General features: G+C 31.3%; 1 protein-coding gene across 2 annotated transcripts; it reads left to right on the top strand.

Annotated features, from left to right (window-relative positions):
- Positions 1-3,984: 3,984 nt before the first annotated feature.
- Past1 (putative achaete scute target 1) lies at positions 3,985-17,933 on the top strand. 2 transcript variants are annotated; one of them, XM_088235805.1, is made up of 4 exons: positions 3,985-5,318; positions 11,928-12,098; positions 12,636-12,834; positions 16,680-17,933. In XM_088235805.1, the coding sequence occupies exons 1-4, from the start codon at positions 4,094-4,096 to the stop codon at positions 16,696-16,698; spliced, it is 1,614 nt and encodes a 537-aa protein (XP_088091931.1). In that variant the 5' UTR covers positions 3,985-4,093; the 3' UTR covers positions 16,699-17,933. The 2 variants fall into 2 exon arrangements, with proteins under 2 accessions (XP_088091931.1, XP_088091932.1); XM_088235806.1 differs by lacking the exon at positions 16,680-17,933 and having other exon boundaries at positions 12,636-12,838.
- The last annotated feature ends 1,790 nt before the right edge of the window (positions 17,934-19,723 follow it).

Below are 19,723 nucleotides of genomic sequence, written 5' to 3'. Positions count from 1 at the left end.
ACAATTCAGTTTGGGTTTTTTAAGTCACTGCTGATAGGCTTAATAGGTACGGGTTACAGTAGACTGCATTATTTTTAAACCTTCCGAAACTCTGAAATTTATCATTAAATGAATGATATCTCTGGTAAAATTGAAAGAGGCATTCATAGGCTTCAAAGTAATGACCCAGAAGTGGGAAACAATTGATCAACCTTAAGGTTACAACAAATTGAACTGGAACACACTGAATTATGCTATTAAAATAAAATAAATTTGTTAATTTAAGTAATAAACTTTTTGTTATTTGTACTTAATATAAATTCTCAATTCTACCAGGCTTTGAAGATATAAAAACACACTGATATTAGGATTTTTTTATCTGTTCAAATTAATTGATCAATGTGTTTAAATTAAAAGCATGACCAAACTCAAATTCTTTACAATACAAATTAAAAATACATAATTATTATGGAAACAAAAAATAGTACCTAAGAGTCTTTAGAATTGGAAGCAATCATCATCCTAATTATAAACTCAAACAATATAACATTAACAAATTACAACAGGGATGGAGAATACCTTAAATAAGGAAATATGGAAGTCTAGGCATTTACAGGGCTTATGACCTGTCATTGGCTGGTTTAAGTGGCCACTTTACACACTGTGTAACATTCACCATTTTGCCTATGTTTGAACATCCATATTTCTTCAATTCTTCCATTTGTTGTAATTTGTTAATCTTAATGCCTCCCGGGGGGGTGAAATTCAGTCTTTTGTCTACGAACATTTGGACAAACTCAAATATTGTAATATAACATTACCTTTCAAAAATTGAGGTTTATTTTAGAACACATTTTTGTAGTATGTATTTTTTTTCCTTTTAACGTGAACTGAACTAATGAAATATTCCCTTCTTTAGGGATACTTTTCAATGGAAGTTATTGGGATCTAGTAATTATTTTACAGCCTTCCTCGAGCATTGGTTCTTTTTCTAAATAAATATCCATGACACCAACTTCTTCACTAGAACTAACGTTTTGAAATTTGTTTTTCCTTTTTTAGTCTTTGCAGCCTTCTTTGTCTGTTTGTGTTTCTTCAGCCCTTTTTTATATTTTGTGTTTAGTTGGAGTATTGGTGGAAATAATGGACTTTCCTTTCCATCTTGATGCTCTCCTTCCTTTTTGGACCCGCCTTTGGTAATCTACGAAACTGGAAACGTGTTACAACTTTTATTTGTATGGAAACACGATCCTCAGTGACTCAAGATGAAATGATTCATTGTCACCAAATGAAAGTTTTCATAGTAAAAAAAAACAACAAACTCCTCTCCCAACAAACAAACATAGTTTACTTCAATATTAAACAGTTACCAATGAAGGGGAGAATCAAATCTTTCAAATTTTCAACCCATATTAGAACACAACATTTTTTAAATATATGCAAAAAAATAGTTATGTACTAATATATTGGTCGAAGCATCGCAGCATGTCCTCCAGCTCTAAAAAGTATCCTATGAATAAACAAAAAAGCGTGTGCGTACACACGAAGCTATCGTTAAATGATTCACTGCAACCGGTAATCAACTGTTATCCATGCTCCCTACTCCGCATACATGGGTTTTGTTCGTGCTCAAACCAACAGCGGTATTCGAGAAGCAGCCAGCCAGCACAGAAAGAGTTTTCAGTTGAGGGAGTCGCCTTCACTCCTCCAATCAAACAACTGGCGAACTTTCAAGAATAGTAAAAAAAATAAAGCGGTAAATAGAACAGAATCCCCGGCCAGTGATGTCGGGAACTGTGCAACATCCCAGCGGGCGGTCTCCTCATGGCGTACGTCTCTCTCTAGCGGCCACTCGGTAGGAACTCTCTCTTTCTCACTAAGACTTGCCCTTATAACACAAACAATGACCCTTACGGTTATTGCATCTGGACGCCTCCGTTTTTAAATCATACTACCGTTTTATCAAATTATCAATATTACATGTTAATTCATCCTAATTCTAATACAATTATGCAATATCTATGATCATTATTAATAAGTCATTAACATTAAAAAGGTTGGTAAAATTCACAAGTCCACAGGACTCCAGTACTTAAAATATAAATTATGGGAAAATGTTACATCTGAACATAATTACAACTACTCAAAAACATTCAGGGAAGACATTGTCATGTAAAAATATATTGGGTAAAATTAGTTTATTATAGTTGTTTATGGAATATTAAGACATCTTTCTTCGTATCCGAACAAAATAATCCTTTCAAAACAGTACACTGTGCACGAAATAGGAATGCTGTTCTGTGATTAATCCGCTTTGTCCAATCACGTTTAACCTAATTCCTGCCAAAGATTACATCTGAGTACATAGGTATTGTCTTCTTGCGTAAAAGGATATCTCCACATATAAACATACGAAAGAAAGAGCCAGCTATATCTTCCTCGAACATCCCGACTTTAGACCATTTCAATCCTAGCTACTGGAGGGCATGGTGATCTGACGACAATCGTTAAGAAGATGTATGGTCTCCAAACAATATCCAGGACACCCACCCATAACACGTGCACGACATTTGCACAAATGCACATTTTTTCTAAAATGCCTTTGAATAGCTAGATTTAATTATTCTGAAATAATTGTCATTTAAAATGGAAAATAAATATGATTCCTATGTTATCTGCCTAATTTACCCATAGCTGTAGTTTGGCAGCAACAGGTTTAAAAATCAATATTGCAAATACCCATGTACTGTGTAACACTTCGTGCCTTTATGCCCAAATACCCTGACTCTGTCAAACCAAGTCAATGAAAAAGTCAAGAGTTTGAAGTACCTGAGAGTATATGTTACAGAAAATACCAGATTTCAAAAAGGACTAGGAGTTCGACTAGGAATAGCAAGCGCCGCATTCAACAGTATGAAGGCTGTCTGGAGATCAGATGTTTATTCCATGAAAACCACACAACAAAAAATTGACGGCCTTTGTGGTTTAATGGTTAAGATACTTGACTTACGTTTGGAAGGTTCCGGGTCTCGATTCGTGATGAGAACACAAAAAAATTATATGATTTTTCTCAAGCCTTGGTGTTCTGTGCTGTAATTAACCATCATAATTAGGTCTCGTGGCCTGTTGTGATTACATAAAAAAAAATATACAAAAAACATGCCGCCTATATGACACCTGTATAACACCTATTCTTGTCTTTGGAGAATCGTAACACCGCACTAGGGGCTCAAAACATCAAAATACTGAGTTTTGAAAATAGGTGTCTTAGAAGAATCTTGGGTGTGTGGTGATTTGACATGGTAAGGAATGAAGAAATAAGAAAACAGACACAGCAAACTCCGGGACACCATAATATACCAACTCTCACTAGGGAGCAGGCATGCAATAATGGTGATTTCCTACTGTTTAAAATAAACGTAACTTTTCAAACAGGCGAAACCATCGGCAGGTTGGCTTACATTACAGTAAAACTCTGTTTATCAGAACTGCATTCGTCCGGCCAAATATCAGGATCGTCATCAGGAAATAAAAAATAAAGGAGATGTTATAACAAAAAACGGCGCTGGCGGCCGACGCGTTTCTTCGTCAAAGCAATTAACTTTGCAGTTAGTTTTTATGTGATAACGTCTGGCATTCATTAATCCGGATAATTTGAGTTTTACCGTATTACATACGCTTACGTACGAATGGGCAATCGGTAAACCGAAATTACATTAGGTACTGCTTTTCATAATGACAAATCCAAAAAACGAATAGAATTTTAGGGTTTATTAAATTAAATTAAAGGTACATAAATAAATACATTCATGCTTTTATTATTAGATGTACTATTGAAGTAAGTATGGTAGTACTATAACAAAGTTTTGTTCTGTTCAACTTTCGACCATTCGACCAGAATTCGACTCATCAGATAGCGTCAGATTGTCAAACGTCAGATAAGCACGCCCATTTTTACCATCAATGTGAAGTTGGCAATAATTCAGTACTTTTACGACTAGTCTGAAGTTAGCCCGAAAAGAGCGCTATTGCTGTTAAGTCAAGTCGAGTTAAGCGAATTGAGTCACGTCAAACATTCGTCAGATCTGGAGCAGTGTTCGAAAGTTTCTCCAATATGTTTAGTTGGTTATCAAAAGAAAATCCGAAAACAGAAGGTATCGAAAATGTGGTTGAAGGACTCAAAAGAATTTATAAATCAAAGTTATTACCGCTGGAAACCCATTACCAATTTCACGACTTTCATTCACCTCAATTAGAGGATCCCGATTTCGTCGCCAAACCGATGATCCTCCTCGTCGGACAGTACTCCACTGGTAAAACGACGTTCATCAAGTATCTCCTGGAGAGAGATTTCCCCGGTATCAGGATCGGCCCCGAGCCCACGACAGATCGCTTCATCGCTGTCATGTATGACGAGAAGGAAGGCATTATTCCCGGTAACGCTCTCGTAGTAGACCCCAAAAAACAATTCAGACCCCTCAGCAAGTTTGGAAATGCTTTCCTCAACCGGTTTCAGTGTTCCTCGCTGAATTCCCCCGTATTAAATGGTATATCTATTATCGACACCCCCGGCATTTTGTCCGGTGAAAAGCAGCGCGTAGATCGAGGATACGACTTTACCGGCGTGTTAGAATGGTTCGCAGAAAGAGTAGACAGAATTATTCTCCTGTTCGATGCTCATAAATTGGATATATCCGACGAGTTCCGTCGGTCTATCGAAGCCCTGAGAGGGCACGACGACAAAATCCGAATTGTTTTAAACAAGGCCGATATGGTGGACCACCAGCAGCTGATGAGAGTGTACGGAGCCCTCATGTGGTCGCTGGGGAAAGTGCTTCAAACTCCAGAGGTCGCGAGAGTGTACATCGGCTCTTTTTGGGACCAGCCCTTCAGGTACGACGTCAACCGCCGTCTATTCGAAGACGAGGAACACGATTTATTCAAAGACATGCAAAGTCTACCTAGGAATGCGGCCCTTCGTAAGCTCAACGATCTCATCAAGCGAGCGAGGTTAGCCAAAGTGCACGCCTACATTATATCCGAGTTACGGAAGGATATGCCATCTGTGTTTGGAAAAAGTGGCAAGAAAAATGATCTTATTAAAAATCTAGGACAAATTTATGATAAAATCCAAAGGGAACACCAAATATCTCCTGGGGACTTCCCAGAAATAAAGAAAATGCAGGAAAACTTGATGCACCATGACTTCACCAAATTTAATTCTTTAAAAATAAAATTATTGGAAGTAGTCGATAAAATGTTGGCCGATGATATCGCACATCTCATGGACATGATCCCGCAAGAGGAAAGCCAAACATCTACGGATCCCATGATCAAAGGTTTGTATGCTTATTCTTTCACTTTCATTACTACAAATGGTTTTGGTGTGCTTATGAATGGATATTGGCATCCTGTTTTTAAATCAGTATTATTTTTTTTTTAAACTGTTGCATAAAGTAAGTAAGTCACAAAATAGGTATATTTAAATATTTAAGTTTCCATCTTGACTAATGTACAAATAAGTAATGGGCTGTATTTTGAAATGAAACATTGTTTCATTCAAATTTGTTGAAACACCGAGTATTTTTTGTATTCAAAACAATATATTTTGTGTCGTAGGGGTTGATGAGCTTGCCTTAAATAAATATAATGATATTTGTATTGATTTTATTATTATTTGAATGCATTCCATAATATTTATTTAGCTCTCTGATTTGAATTGATACTTCTATCATCACTCTTTGACCCGACTAAATCAGAAAATAATATTATGCATTTGTTACAAACGTTTGTATGAAGTAAAATAGGTCACAAGCAAAAATTAGTTGCATTTTGTGCAAAGTACTTTCTTTCTTGACATTTTCTTTTTACGTGGTGTGCTCTGAAGTATAACCTAATACAATATATTTCACTAACCCATATGAGTAAAAAAGTCTGTGTAGGTATACTTTTTTTTTGCAATAGCTTATACCGGTTAATTTATGGCTATTGTAATTTCAAGTAAAAATTAATAATTTGATCCACAGACTATTTTTACTGCAATTACTTTATTATGGATTTATTTTTCCTTCAATTTTTATATATTTTTTTTATAATATGTATTACCCACGCAAGTGAAGTGAACTAACTGAGATTTTGAAGGTGAAGTAAACTCATTGCTTATATTACATTTTTGTACTTAATCAGTATAATCCAAATGCCTTTTTTTAATGGTTTTTATGTACAAAACATTTATGTTAATTAAACATTTCAAAAAAGTTTAGTATAAAAAATTTGACAAAAATCTCAAAGTTAAAACTTTGAAAACAAAAGTTTAAAATTTTTGTCAGTCGGTTCACTACGCCTACAATGGGCTCATATATAGTATATTTATTTTCGAATTCATAAGTGACATGTATTTACTTAATATCAATTCAATTTAATGTAACCAAAGTAATTACAGAAGACTTTAAGCATATAATTTTATAATAAAGATAGCAGTCTCAAAGATGTCGCAAAAGCTATGAAACCGGTCACTATTCTAAATTAGTAAATTTTAAATTTACGGATTTAAGTATCATTCGTCTTTTATTTCTTTAATAAGTTACAATGAATCACCTAGAATCTTCACTAACAAACTTGTATGTTTTATTTTATGTTGTTTTGTAATGAAAAAAATATTGAAGAAATGTTTCTGCAAGTTTTTTTTTTCATAATATGATTATATTATTTTCATGCTTATGTGATTTATTTAAGATATGGGTAAGTTCCGGTCGAGTCGGTTGATTCTGATAAATCATTAACACGTTTTTTTGTTAGTTGCTTGTTCATGCGTGGTAAATAATTATGATTTCCAACATTTTACTCCGATAAATGAAATCTTGAACTGTATTTTATTAATTTGGTCTAATTGAGATCTCTGTTTACTGTGCACGTTTTCTCCATTTCAACATTCTGAATTTGTTTCATGCTTTTTCATTTCATTCAATTGCCTTAAATCAGTTCCGCCCACTACCGGCTACAGTGGTTCTCAATTTAAATCATTACAATTGATAAATGCTCAATTCCTATGTAAGAAACATCATTGTATTTTATGTTTGCTCAAACTTTAAAAAATGACCTATAGATCTGAAAGCCAGTGCCATATTTTTTGAGAAAAAGCAATGCTTTCTTTACCTTGCTGATAAAAGAGTTCTCTTTTTGGGTATGTAAAAATCTTTGTAGACAAATACTAGACGTGTCCCACTAGGGTTTTTATGAATATTGATATATTTTGTAACAGAGATGCTGAACTTCTTCAAATATAGGAATATGAAAGTCTCGGCATTTACTGGGCTTATGGTCTGTCATCGGCTGTTTTTTTTGTGGTCTTTCTGCTCATGGATGTTATGATGTCCGCATTTATTAAATGTTTTACATCATAATTTAGGCATATACATGGTTTTTTAGGCCCATACTGCAAAACTTCAGAGGAACATTTTTTATGATGTACTTTTAAAAATATTGTAATAATATTTTTGGAAAATCATGTTTTTTAATTTAAATAAAACATTTATTTGCTGTGGCAGAATGAAAAAATATTTTTTTAAAAGTTTAATGGTTGAAAAGACTTCAGAATCCCACTACCCAGCGGGTAGGGGAGGGGTAGGGGTTTGTGGAAGGGATGCTAGCCCGAGACGTAAAGGGTTTTCTAAATTTTCAAATTATAAATAATTTATTTTTTTTTAATAATTTTTGAAAAGAAATTATTAGGAAGTTTACCATGAGGAATTTCCCTCTGATGTTTCGGGGTCTGGCCCTGAAACACCGTGTATATGTAAAAATACAATTCTTTTTATCTATTTCATTGATGTAGAAGAGCTAAAAACTATTGGTGTGTTTGAGATTCTAGGTGGCCGTAATTGCCAAGACTTCCATATTACTTTCGCAGTCAATGAGAATTCTCTTAGATTAAATAAATACCACATTCATAAATAGCGTTGAGACATTGGTCTTATTGCATTAATGTCATTTTTTAAGTGACTGAAAAAATATTGATAAAAACATAAGTGATTAATAAAATTAATTTATAAATATTTTGGAATTTTCGTATTTTTTATCGATTCAGCACCTAAGCGTTTATTTGAATTTACCCCTACACACTTTCTTTAGATATTTATGTATATTATATATGTATAAGTACTTAATTATGTATTACATTTCTCAAAGCATCCGCTTTCTGCACTGCTTTTATACACCAGTTCTATAAAAAATGTAATAAACCTACTTATTGTTAGACTGAGACTATTTTATTTTGCAGATCAATGCATTTATCATTATATATGAAATGTTTATGTGTTTAAATTCATATAATATTGTATCTGTTCCGACCATGTTTGAGTGACAGTGTTATTGATTACATCACTTTACAATGTGTCTAACAGATTCAAGTTTTTCAAGGTTTTGTTCCAATAATTATTAGTGAAACCCTAACCATTTTGTTCTACTATAATGAAGGGCATTCATTGACTATTCATTTTAAAAATAAATACTAGCCATTAAGCATTCCAAAACTATTTTATTTAAGTAAATAAATATAATTATGAATGTTACAGGTATGGTGAAAAGTGAAGTTTATCGTAGCTTAAAAAATAATAATTTAAACCAGCAGACAGGTGATAAGCCCTGTAAATCCTAGGCTTCCAGATTTCCTTTCAAAGAGATTCTCCATCTCATCTCTTTTCAATGCAAAATGAAGAAAATAACTCTTAACTATTGGTAATTTTTTTTTCAAATAAAAAGAAATGCCCACTGAACATTATTTTTCCATAATAAAAATAGCACGCTGTTCACCCACAGATAAAAATTGATGTCGAGCTCAAATTATCTTCGAATGTTCAAAGCAATTAACAAAATTTCAACATATTTTCATGAATAATAATTATCATTGCAATTTGCGAAAATTAAACTTTTCTATCGAAAAGTAATTTAGTTTGAATACATAATGCGTTGAGTATTGATCGAACCAATAGATAACGTAACCCATATTCTATGTGTGCATGTTGCACTGTAAATTATAATTTTATTGCTGTGTAAAATAACACATTATGTAATGTAACTTTTGATGAGACATTCTGTAGATAAACATCACCCAAAGTAAATTGCGTATGCTTCACATTTTTGTATCAGTTTATCTTTTAGTTAGTAATAATAATCAGGCACGTAATATTATCTTATCTACTTCTACATACTTCAATAAATTTAGTAATGTCCTCAATTTTTGTGGTGACTTTGTATTTATTTATTTCGGACTTGATTTTGCTGTTGAATTATACAGACCTGGACTGGCACTTGAAGCATAAGGCAGATCATATTAATTATCTCAAAAATATTCATTTATCTTTGCTCATAGGCCTTTTACTTCATATACCGAAGACAGTTTTAGTACTTGCATAAGTGTAGTGCACTGGCGATTAAAAAATTCTAGCAAAAATATGCACCTTTAGGTGCGGATAAAGGAATGATTATAATTATAGTGTTAGTTGACTCACGAAAAATTGACATCACTTTGACAGTTCCAAAATAATAATCAATCTTATACTTTTTACAAATGTGCATTAGTTTGAAAATGCACTTAACAGGGCGTAACAATAGTCACAGAATTTTTGTTTTTATATATTTTAAAAATAAAATAAAGTCTTCAGTAGACTCCAATCAATGTTTGGTTTTTATATTAAAAGTATAAATATGGAATTCTACAAATTAAACGCCAAATCAATAAATAAATAATCAATCTTTGTCATAACAGAATAAATGAAATACCTAAGTATGTCTGTATCATAAAAATTGTGGTCATTTTTATGATGCATCATCAGCCCAAAAGCGATCGTCCCAGGAATTTTGTATACTTTTTTTTGCGTTTAATATTTATTTATGACCAAAAAAAATTGCCATTACTCCTTCAATATCTTACTATCATTTAAGTGAGTTATAAAAGTATTATAAAATCGTTTGAAAAAAAATAATATCTACAGAAATTAAATATTTCAATCTAATATGTTTATCACCATTGATGCCTCATTTCTGATTAGATTGTGCTAATCTTGATGTGGTAAGGTGGAAATAAAATGCCTCCTGATGTAATAAAAATTTTCTTAATTTTGTATTTTGATAAGACAAATATTTTTTTAACTGCATTAGATAAAATTATTTGTTTTTAATATTGTTGATTCCCTTTAATGCTGCTGCTGATATCCTAATCAATCTTCTGCACACATCCCTTTCCCTCTCTCTATGAATACTGAATGGAGCTTCTCGCTACTATCCGTGGCCCTTTTATAGTTCCGGTTGGATATAGAAATCTGGTGGCTTCCAAGAAGAATTTCAAGGCTTTTAAAAAGTTTTATTATCATTTCGGCAAATTGATCATATTCAATCAATTTAATTCCAGTCAGTGAAGAAATCACTTCCTTATTTTTCTCAATCCATTGAAGTGCATAATATGTACTCCTGGATTACTTTCTTTCGGCAGAAAGATGTTATTGCTACCAGATTACAGAGATTTCCTCCAGGCAGCCATTCTCATTTGGCAACGAGTAAACTAGTAAAATGGAAAAGTATTTTTTTAAAGGAATAAGCTTGTCAGCAGGTAGGAAAGAGAGAATATTGAAGTAGATTATGAAAAACACACAACACCCAAATCAGTTTAGAAAAAAACTTTTTTGGATTTGTTTCTCTATGCTGCCAGGAATCGAACCCGCGATGCCAGTTTCACAGTTGGCCGTTTAACTAACTACGCTACGACTCTTGTCATAAATAATATTGATTGAGGAATATTTTTCTTTAATGAAATGATCAATGGAAATACAAAGAGCAGTTGGAAATACAACATGTTTAAGAAAGAAGTGAAAAGTTATATTCATAATTCTTGTTTGTGTAGTACTGATTGACACACCATATATATTTTTTTTGTAATTCACATGTTTTACTGAAAATATTTACTAATTAAAAATAAAATAAACAAATTTTTGTAAGATGTCACTCCCCATTATGTACACAATAATTGTTTTTTCTTCTACGTAATGGGAAACGTTAATGTTAATATATGTATTAAATTTGTAATTAGTTGTAATATTACATACTTATATTTTTTATCTGAATAAACTAAAAAAAACATAGTATAATAAATAAATAATCATGTGTGTGTTACATTCAAATATACATAAATATAATAACAAAAAAATATAAAATTACTGCATCAAAAGAAATAAAAAGTCCTAAATAACATAAAGAATTCGTTTATTATCGAATAGGAAAGTACATTAATAAATATCTGTACTTATTTGTTAATAATTGTAATTTTAAATGTCAATGGATGTTGATTTACCATGAATTTCTGATAAGTTACTTCTTTCACAAATTATTATCTCAGTTTGCATGACTCGCATAAATGTTAGTGATTACATTAACCATCCCAAACTAAAAATATTAGCAGATGGGAAGAATTAATCCTGTTTGACTTTGTTACTCTTGTCAATTTTTATTATACTTGACTTTGCACAAAATAATATGTTGATAAACAAACGTATCAATCTTAAAGTTTTATATTAGTCTTCAATTAAAAGGAGCTTAGGGCCAGTTGCACCAAAAAAGTTAACCTAAACAATTGTTACGTTTTTTGACAAAATGTCATTTTTCCATGCTCAACTCAAATGAGTGAGAGAAATTATCCACTCTGAAAAACATAACAATTATTTTTAATATAACTTTTACAATGCAACCGCCCCTTAGCTTTACGTAGGCTGAAATTTTTTCAGTATATAAATATGTTTTCATCTTGATCACACGTAATTTAAAAAGAGTTTTGAATAGAAAAATGAAAAAGTTGGTTTTAAAAATATTATTAATACATGGTATTTGCTTTTTTTAATAAATATTTTTATTTGTTTTAATGTGCCTTTATCTAATTTAACGTTTTGTATGTTTTAAAGGGGGTGCTTTCGAAGGTATAGAAGATACCATTTCACCATTTGGATACAAGAGAGGCGAAGGTGTCGACGCTGGTCACGGCGATATGGAATGGATCGTCAACAAAGAAAAACCCAAATACGACGACTTGTTCCTCTCACTAGGACCCATTGATGGTAAATTATCTGGCGGAGGTATGTCAACTACATGTTTCTATGCACAGATTAATAGATATATTGTTTGAATGCATTATGTATATTTAATAGGGCATCTGAGAAGTTCATCAACATAACTATGTTCAAAAAGTTCTATTGTACCATTACAAAAGGGTGTATGTTTGAATGCCAGAAGTGTGGGGATAAAGCCAAGCAGGGGTCACTAAAGTATTTCATCTTTTCCCATACAAAATAAATTCGCTTGTGAGGGTTGTGACAAATATTTTTTTGTATTTGTATTGATTGTCTCAACCTATCGTTTCAATGTAAAGCATTCACCCGATATAATACTTGTTAAGTATAATTTTTGTAAAATCAGTTTGAATTTTCAAACCTCCGTATCTCTAGAACCAATCAACCGATCAAACTGGATGTTGTGTTAAATCTTTTTACGATAACTTGGTTTACTTGTTTTGAAATAATTATTTCGTATTGTTGTTCTTTCTCGATTATTCCCTAGTCAACAAATATTTTTGGTAGTAGGTAAAATTTTAAAATAAAATAAATCATTTTCAGCTGCAAAATCAGAAATGGTAAAATCAAAATTGCCTCAGTCAGTTCTCAGCAAAATATGGAAACTTTCGGACATCGACAAGGATGGTCACCTTGACGCTGACGAATTTGCCCTCGCAATGCATCTCATCGGTGTTAAGATTGACGGCCACGATCTGCCTACAGAATTACCCGACCATCTTGTTCCACCGTCCAAAAAGCAGTAAGAGCACTACTCAATTTCCTCACCAGCTTCGCCGCATGCATTTTTACTAACATCTTACTCTACTAACTAATATTTGATTCAAACTGTTACCATAAGATACACAGAGATGTAAAATAATACTCGATTATTTAAGGCCCGCTGATTTTTCATAAGAGAAGTAATGTTTAGTAAGAGAAGAATAATGACTCACGGGTATTGTGATCCTATTGATGTAGTATTGATGGGATCCGGATGTTTTAAAATCCGAAATACGATATTGATATACCAGTATCACAATCCGTATTGGAAATGTAATAACCTCACCCCGATGGTTTAAACAACAAAAGTTGTAAGCCGAAAAATATAATATAAATCATTTAAGAATCTTGTTTTTTTCTATTATTTCAATGTATATTGCTTTCACGCTTGGATTCAATTTTAATTTGTTTGAAACAAAAATATTGACAATATGATTATTCTGTAACTTAGTGACGCTCTTATGTTACACTCTCCTGTAGAGACATTGATGAGAAACAATATCATAATCATTGAGTAACATATTCATAATTACTTTTATATGTAACCGGGCCTCCTGGCCTGTTGTGGTGCAAAAATAAATAAATAAATATATGCATGTCTTAAGATATTGTTAGTTTTGTAATATTATATTTTTTGTACCACAACAGGCCAGGAGGCCCAATTACAGTGGTGAATTATAGCACAGAACACCCAGGCTTGAGAAAAATCGCATTAAATTTTTATGTTCAATGTATCTTCTTAATTATCGTAACTTTATAGTATTGCTGCTCCTACTAAACACTACACTTTGCACTTTAATAAAGAATTTCTTTAAATAAAAGTTTTGAATGGATGAAATGTTAAATTTATTATTATTATTAATTTTGTATAATTTTTATTACGTATTGGTGCAAATATTGATAAAAAAATCTGTATAATTTTTGTTACATTTGGCTATGTTTTTTTAATGTTATTTTTTTAGAACTATCTTTAAAAATTAAATAAAAGAGAAAATAACTTTTGAACAGTTTATTTGGCTGTAAGTTTAATAAAATTTTAAGATGGGTATTTTAAAAATCCGGTTAGTCATTATAGCAAATTGGGATATTTTTTGCTGACCACAAACGAAACAAATTTCAAATGACTAACTTCCCATATCATTGAATGTAGGTGAAGCTAACAATACATCAGGGTCACTCAGCATGTCGCATAAACTGTACTATATTGCTACTTTTAAAAATAATTATAACAATTTCTCAATGTGCTTTTTTGCAATTACATAGTTAGTATAATATATAGGTAGCGTAATTTAAAAAATCGACCAAACAAAAAAGGTGTCTAACAAAACTTAAATGTATTTAAAATGTCCTAATTTAACTTTAAACTGTTTTAAAATATATATTCATTATTTTTGTGCTGAATTTGCTCTCCTGGAATGATTACTTTTGCTGTTGGTTATTTTCAATAAGGATGATTAGCCCTGCCTAAAATTTTATTTTTAGAATGTTTCGTTAGACACAATTTCAATATGAACCTTAAATTGTGCATCTTAATAGTTTAAAATCAAAAGACAGAAATTAATATTTACACTGAACGGTTTCAAACACAAAAAAATAATCAGCTAATTAAACTGTGTAAATGCAGAATTTAGTACCAAACTTCATTGACTTCGCAGGTCCTATATGAATTTTTCCCATCATCGGATCCTGTACTGGTAGATGACTATTAAAAGCGAGCTTGAAATTGCCGTGCATTGAATTGAAAATATTGCTAGTGCTGTAATACCCAAGCACGCTAAATAACATGAGTTTTGTTTTTGTCCGAACACAAGTATGGTACTGCAATTGAAACGGTACATTTCTAATTTTTATATCAATTTTTTAAGCTATTATTTTATGCTTAAATTGAATAATTTTAGTGTTTTTTTAGTACACCAAATTTTTTAAAATATTTATTAAGAATCCACATACTTACAATACTTCAGTTTCTTGCAAATATCTCAGTCAGTGGAGATCTCTTATGCATGATAAATATACGTATGATTTGTTATGCAAAATGCTTACCTAACACGCGGGCATAATGAGCCATGGTCAGATGTGAAATGAATACAAACAGGTCAGGAAGTCCCAGTTTGCTCCAGATTATAATGAATGATCTACGCTTACTTGGCTGGCACATAATGGCTTATCTAGGAAATGCATATTTGAAACGGTTAAGATTGAGAAGGTTATCATCTGCATCCTTCAGCTAACGGTGGCTTGTAATCTTTTTCGCTTAATTGATACCCTGCTATTGCATTGGATGCTTTTTTAATTCTCATCAAACATTTAAATAATTTAAATCACATGTACAAATAACACTTTATTAATTTACAATAAAAATAACCCTTTGCACTCCAGGTTATTTTTGGCATACACATACCCGCAACTTTTGAGCATTTTTGGCCAATCCAAGCAAAAAAAAATGTGAATTAAAAATAAAATCACTTTATGTTTTAGAGTTCCTTTGCGTGGGGTAAATTGGTAAAGTACCTGTTAGTGTAAATATGATCTTCCTGAGTGTTAGGAATCTTTTTAAAAGTTTTTATGGATTTAACCCTTTTCTTGGCGATGTATACCTATAGGATAAATATTATTATGATCTCAATTTTTCTCATGAACTAAAATGCGAGTAATGCAGCATTCAGTTAAAACTGCTTAACCATACTTTTCATTCTTAACCGTATTACCTTAATTTATAATAAACTTTGGTTAAAACAAAAAAAACTGTTTAGGATTCTGCAGCCTTTTCAACCATCAAATGTGTAAAAAATTATATTTTCATTCTGCCAAGATAAGGATTAAATTGAGTGGAATTCTCAAAGTCACGAGCCAATCTGGTCCCATTAATTCTCACTAAATTTTTACATTTACTAGAACTCTGACAACTTATTTACGGAAAAGTTTTGAAGTTTGTTACTAATTAAAAACCATATAATCTTTACTCTTATTTCATTTGAAATTATTATCTTTTATTACGCTTAATTGCATTATGCGTATTAATCATCCAGGTCACTAGTTAGATATCTCTAAATTACAAGTACAGAGATAATGAGAAAAAACTATTTTAATAATTGCGTAAAATCGAATATTTTCAATATGTGCATTTTTTTTCTGATAATGTTTAGTGGTTGCATTCATTGGCAATATATCTGCTTGATTAATAAGACATTTGAAGGATCTAAACAATATTACCATTTAGTTCTGTAGAAGTTTTTCACCATTATATATTTTTGGTCGCATTTTACAGTCATCTGAAGAGTCGTTGCAAAATCAAATAGAGAGAAAAATTGTGCATAAAAATGCATACTTAAATTTCGAGCAGAGCGCAAAGGGTTAATGTGTATGTGCAAAAAAGCATTTGATATCGTATTTTACAAATTTATTATAAATTATTTCGATTGTTATTTATTTCATATTTTTTTACAATAAAATTTTAACCTGCCATTTATCAGGAATTTTTTTATTTCGTTACGTAATGTATATATATATATATATTATATATGCGAAACCCTCAAGTTATTTTGGTAAATCGACCATCTAAAAATAAATTAAGTGGTTTTATTAGGTATTAACATTACCACCGATTTAATTATTAATGTGTAAAATATTATATTTTCTTAATGTTCCATATTTGCTAACTAATAAAGAATTCATTTGAAGTTTTGAGTATCAATGGCTGTGTCAAAAAAATGGTACTCAAATAGCATGTGAATTAGTATAATATTTTGTTCATTGTTCCGCTTTGAGGAAGTTCCTATAAATAACAATGTAACTGGTGACTAATATAAACTGTCGTTCACACAGACAAGAAGTAACGGAGTAAATGGCGGACTGCAAGTATTGGATGTTGGAGTGGTCAGTGAGTGAGACTTGTTGAATTAAACTCCAAATGGACAATAGTCTCCACTCACAATGGATACATTTATAGAGGCAGGACCATACACGCTTCATTTGTAATTTAGCCATTTATGTTCCATTGACTTGTACTAAACAGATTGTAATATATTTTGGATAAAGCTTTACATATTGAATATGTATGTGTATAATATTTAGTTTTTGATATGTAAATCCTGGACCTATAAGGATGAATGTTGATAATAAAACGAACTGTTATAATGTAAAATGTTTCGTGTTAAGTAATACAAACATGACAAATTTAAAATTGGCATCGCATACACGAAGACTGCTATAAATTTTTGTAAAGTAGTTTTTAAAATGCTGAAGCTTTTATAAAGACAAAAACCCGAATAAAATTGCTTATTTAAATATAAAAATACACTCCTGTTATAATTATTTATGCAAATGTACTCGATACATTTTAGTACACACTTTCTTTGCCATATCTTTTTGGCTTTTTGCTTAATTCAATGTTTCATTCAAACTGTCTTATTTATTCTTAATTAGTATTATGTATTAGTTGTTATCTAAAATAATGACAATCCATAAAGTATGTTTACATATTTACAAATTATCAGTGCGTTTTTGTTTAATTTGTTTTATTATCTATCTAGTGTAAATAATGTGCTAGTAGCTTTAATTTATCCTTCCGGAAACTTTTTCAACACAAAATTTAACAGTGTATAGTTTAATTTATTTTTAATGATAGACTGAAATAAAATATCCAAAAGTAAAATATTTAAAAAGAAACTAACAATTCCTTATTTTTAATTATGTAAATTATAGTAAAGAAGAATAGTTTGAACCAGAAAAAAATAAAAAAATATTTTTTGCTAGTTTTTCTTCAATGTACATTTACACATTTATTTTGATTTTGCCTGTTAAATCTATGCAGAACCCCCTTATGTATTCTGAATATAATAACATAATAGCAATTTTTAGTATTTTGAGAGCTATAACATTATAAATGAAAAAGCACCCTTTGACCTTAATTCTGGCAATTTTCATTCCTGTGAAGGCATTTTCATAATTTATACTAGATAGATTGTATGTAGTATTATGAGAAGTTCATCCGAACAGCATTTCTTCATAATATTTACATATTAGTTTTATGCAAAATATAAATGTTATATAAATAAAATATTTTTCTTTACACAGCCACATGCATTGTTTTATTTCACAGTTGGGTACACCACACCATAAAAGATAATAATTTACATAATAAACACATATCAAAAACAGTTTTGGTAGTTGGATACACTTTTTAAAATTGTTTTAATTTTCACCATTTAATTAATAATTTTACTTTTCTCAAAAGGTAAGCCTGGAAGCCTGAGTTTTACAGATTTCAGAGTTTTCATGGTGAATTTCTTGTTATATCTATTAGTAGCATCATTTTGAGTTGTTAAGATTCAATTTCAATTAACATATCACATAATATAACATTTATGAGAAGGGAATATGGAAGTCTAAATGGGTTTATGATCTGTCATTGACTGGTTTGAGTGGCCACTTTACACACTGAAATTCACCATTCTGCTATGTTTGAACATCCATATTCCTTCAATTTTTCCATGTGTTGATTTATGTGAAGTTGAAGAGCTGAAACCTTTATTGATGCGGATGAGATTAATCTGATTTAATTATTTCACCCACACACTTAGCAATATATTAAAATAATTTTTAATTTATAGTTTTTCTTTGACCAGTTGGTCTAATTTGTTCAGTAAAAAATATTGAACATATTATATACAGATGACACCTCCTCTCTTTTGAAATTTAAAAAAAAATTGAATGAAAAGCAGAATATGGGTACATTTTTTCTTTTAAACATGTTCAATTATAGGTTACCGATGAATATACTTTAAATGTTCAGGCAAATATACTCATTTTCATATACAAATGTCGATTCTTCTTTATAGACAGTCGAAGATAAGTCTGTTAACTTCCCATTGTAATCGGGGCCCTGGGCCTCAATTATGAACGCTCTATTCATCTGTATACATCGAGATGGCATACTTAACTTCTGCACTATCTATATCTACCTAGGTATTTTCTACCTACTTGCCATATTGACATCATATGGTCGGAACAAACCAATGAATGACTGCAACAATTTAGTCCGTGTTCCTTCTGTCATTAACATTTAAAATAGTTTTCATTTATATTTTAAATAGGCTTCTGTGATAAAAAGTGCTCACTTCAAAGCAATTATAAACTTTAATGAGTTCCAATTCATGCAAAAAATGCTCGCTTGAACATGATTTTTTTATAACTTTTGACATTTACCGAGACTGTATGCTTAAGCATAGTGTTAACACTCCTCTGTCTTTATCTACTGAGCTATTACAAAGCCATCTCCTTTATTCTGGCTTTCGATACATACACTCCGGAAGATAGTAAAACAGGCGGAAAAAATATAATAACTAATTATTTTTTTATAGTGGCAACTTTCTTACGCCTAGATACTCTTATATGTTAATAGGGGAGAATCTAGCGACATTATTTTTTGCATCTAGCCACTCGTTTTGAAATTGACAGTTATGTCAGAATTTAATTCGACTTTAAAATTTCCTTATTTCTCTCTCTTATTTTATAAGCCAACCTCAAAATGCTTAAAAATTTAAGTAAATCGTAATTAAAGGAAAAATTACTCGGTGGAACAAAATGTTTATCACTTATAATGCATAGATAAACGCATCGAGGGGTTCTAGACCCGTCGATACAAACCAATGTACTTGCATCAAAACGTGTACCGTGACATACGCTTCCCCTTGTTTCAAATCAATGTATAGGGTAGGCCCAAAACATGAAGGTAGGGGGTCGATAGTGTATCTTCGTAATCGCTAGAGCTGGCAGCCAACAGAGATGCCTGGAGGATCTTCGTGGACACCATATGCTAGCTAGCAACTAGGGAGCGAACAATGGAATGATGAATAGATAATTATAAA

The sequence above is a fragment of the Micrasema longulum genome, unplaced genomic scaffold (assembly GCF_059751315.1).
Source record: "Micrasema longulum isolate JH-2025_06_02 unplaced genomic scaffold, ASM5975131v1 h1tg001446l, whole genome shotgun sequence".
In the NCBI taxonomy this organism is placed as follows: domain Eukaryota; kingdom Metazoa; phylum Arthropoda; class Insecta; order Trichoptera; family Brachycentridae; genus Micrasema; species Micrasema longulum.
Note: the sequence above shows the minus strand (reverse complement) of the source record. Positions and strands in the feature narration are given on the sequence as shown.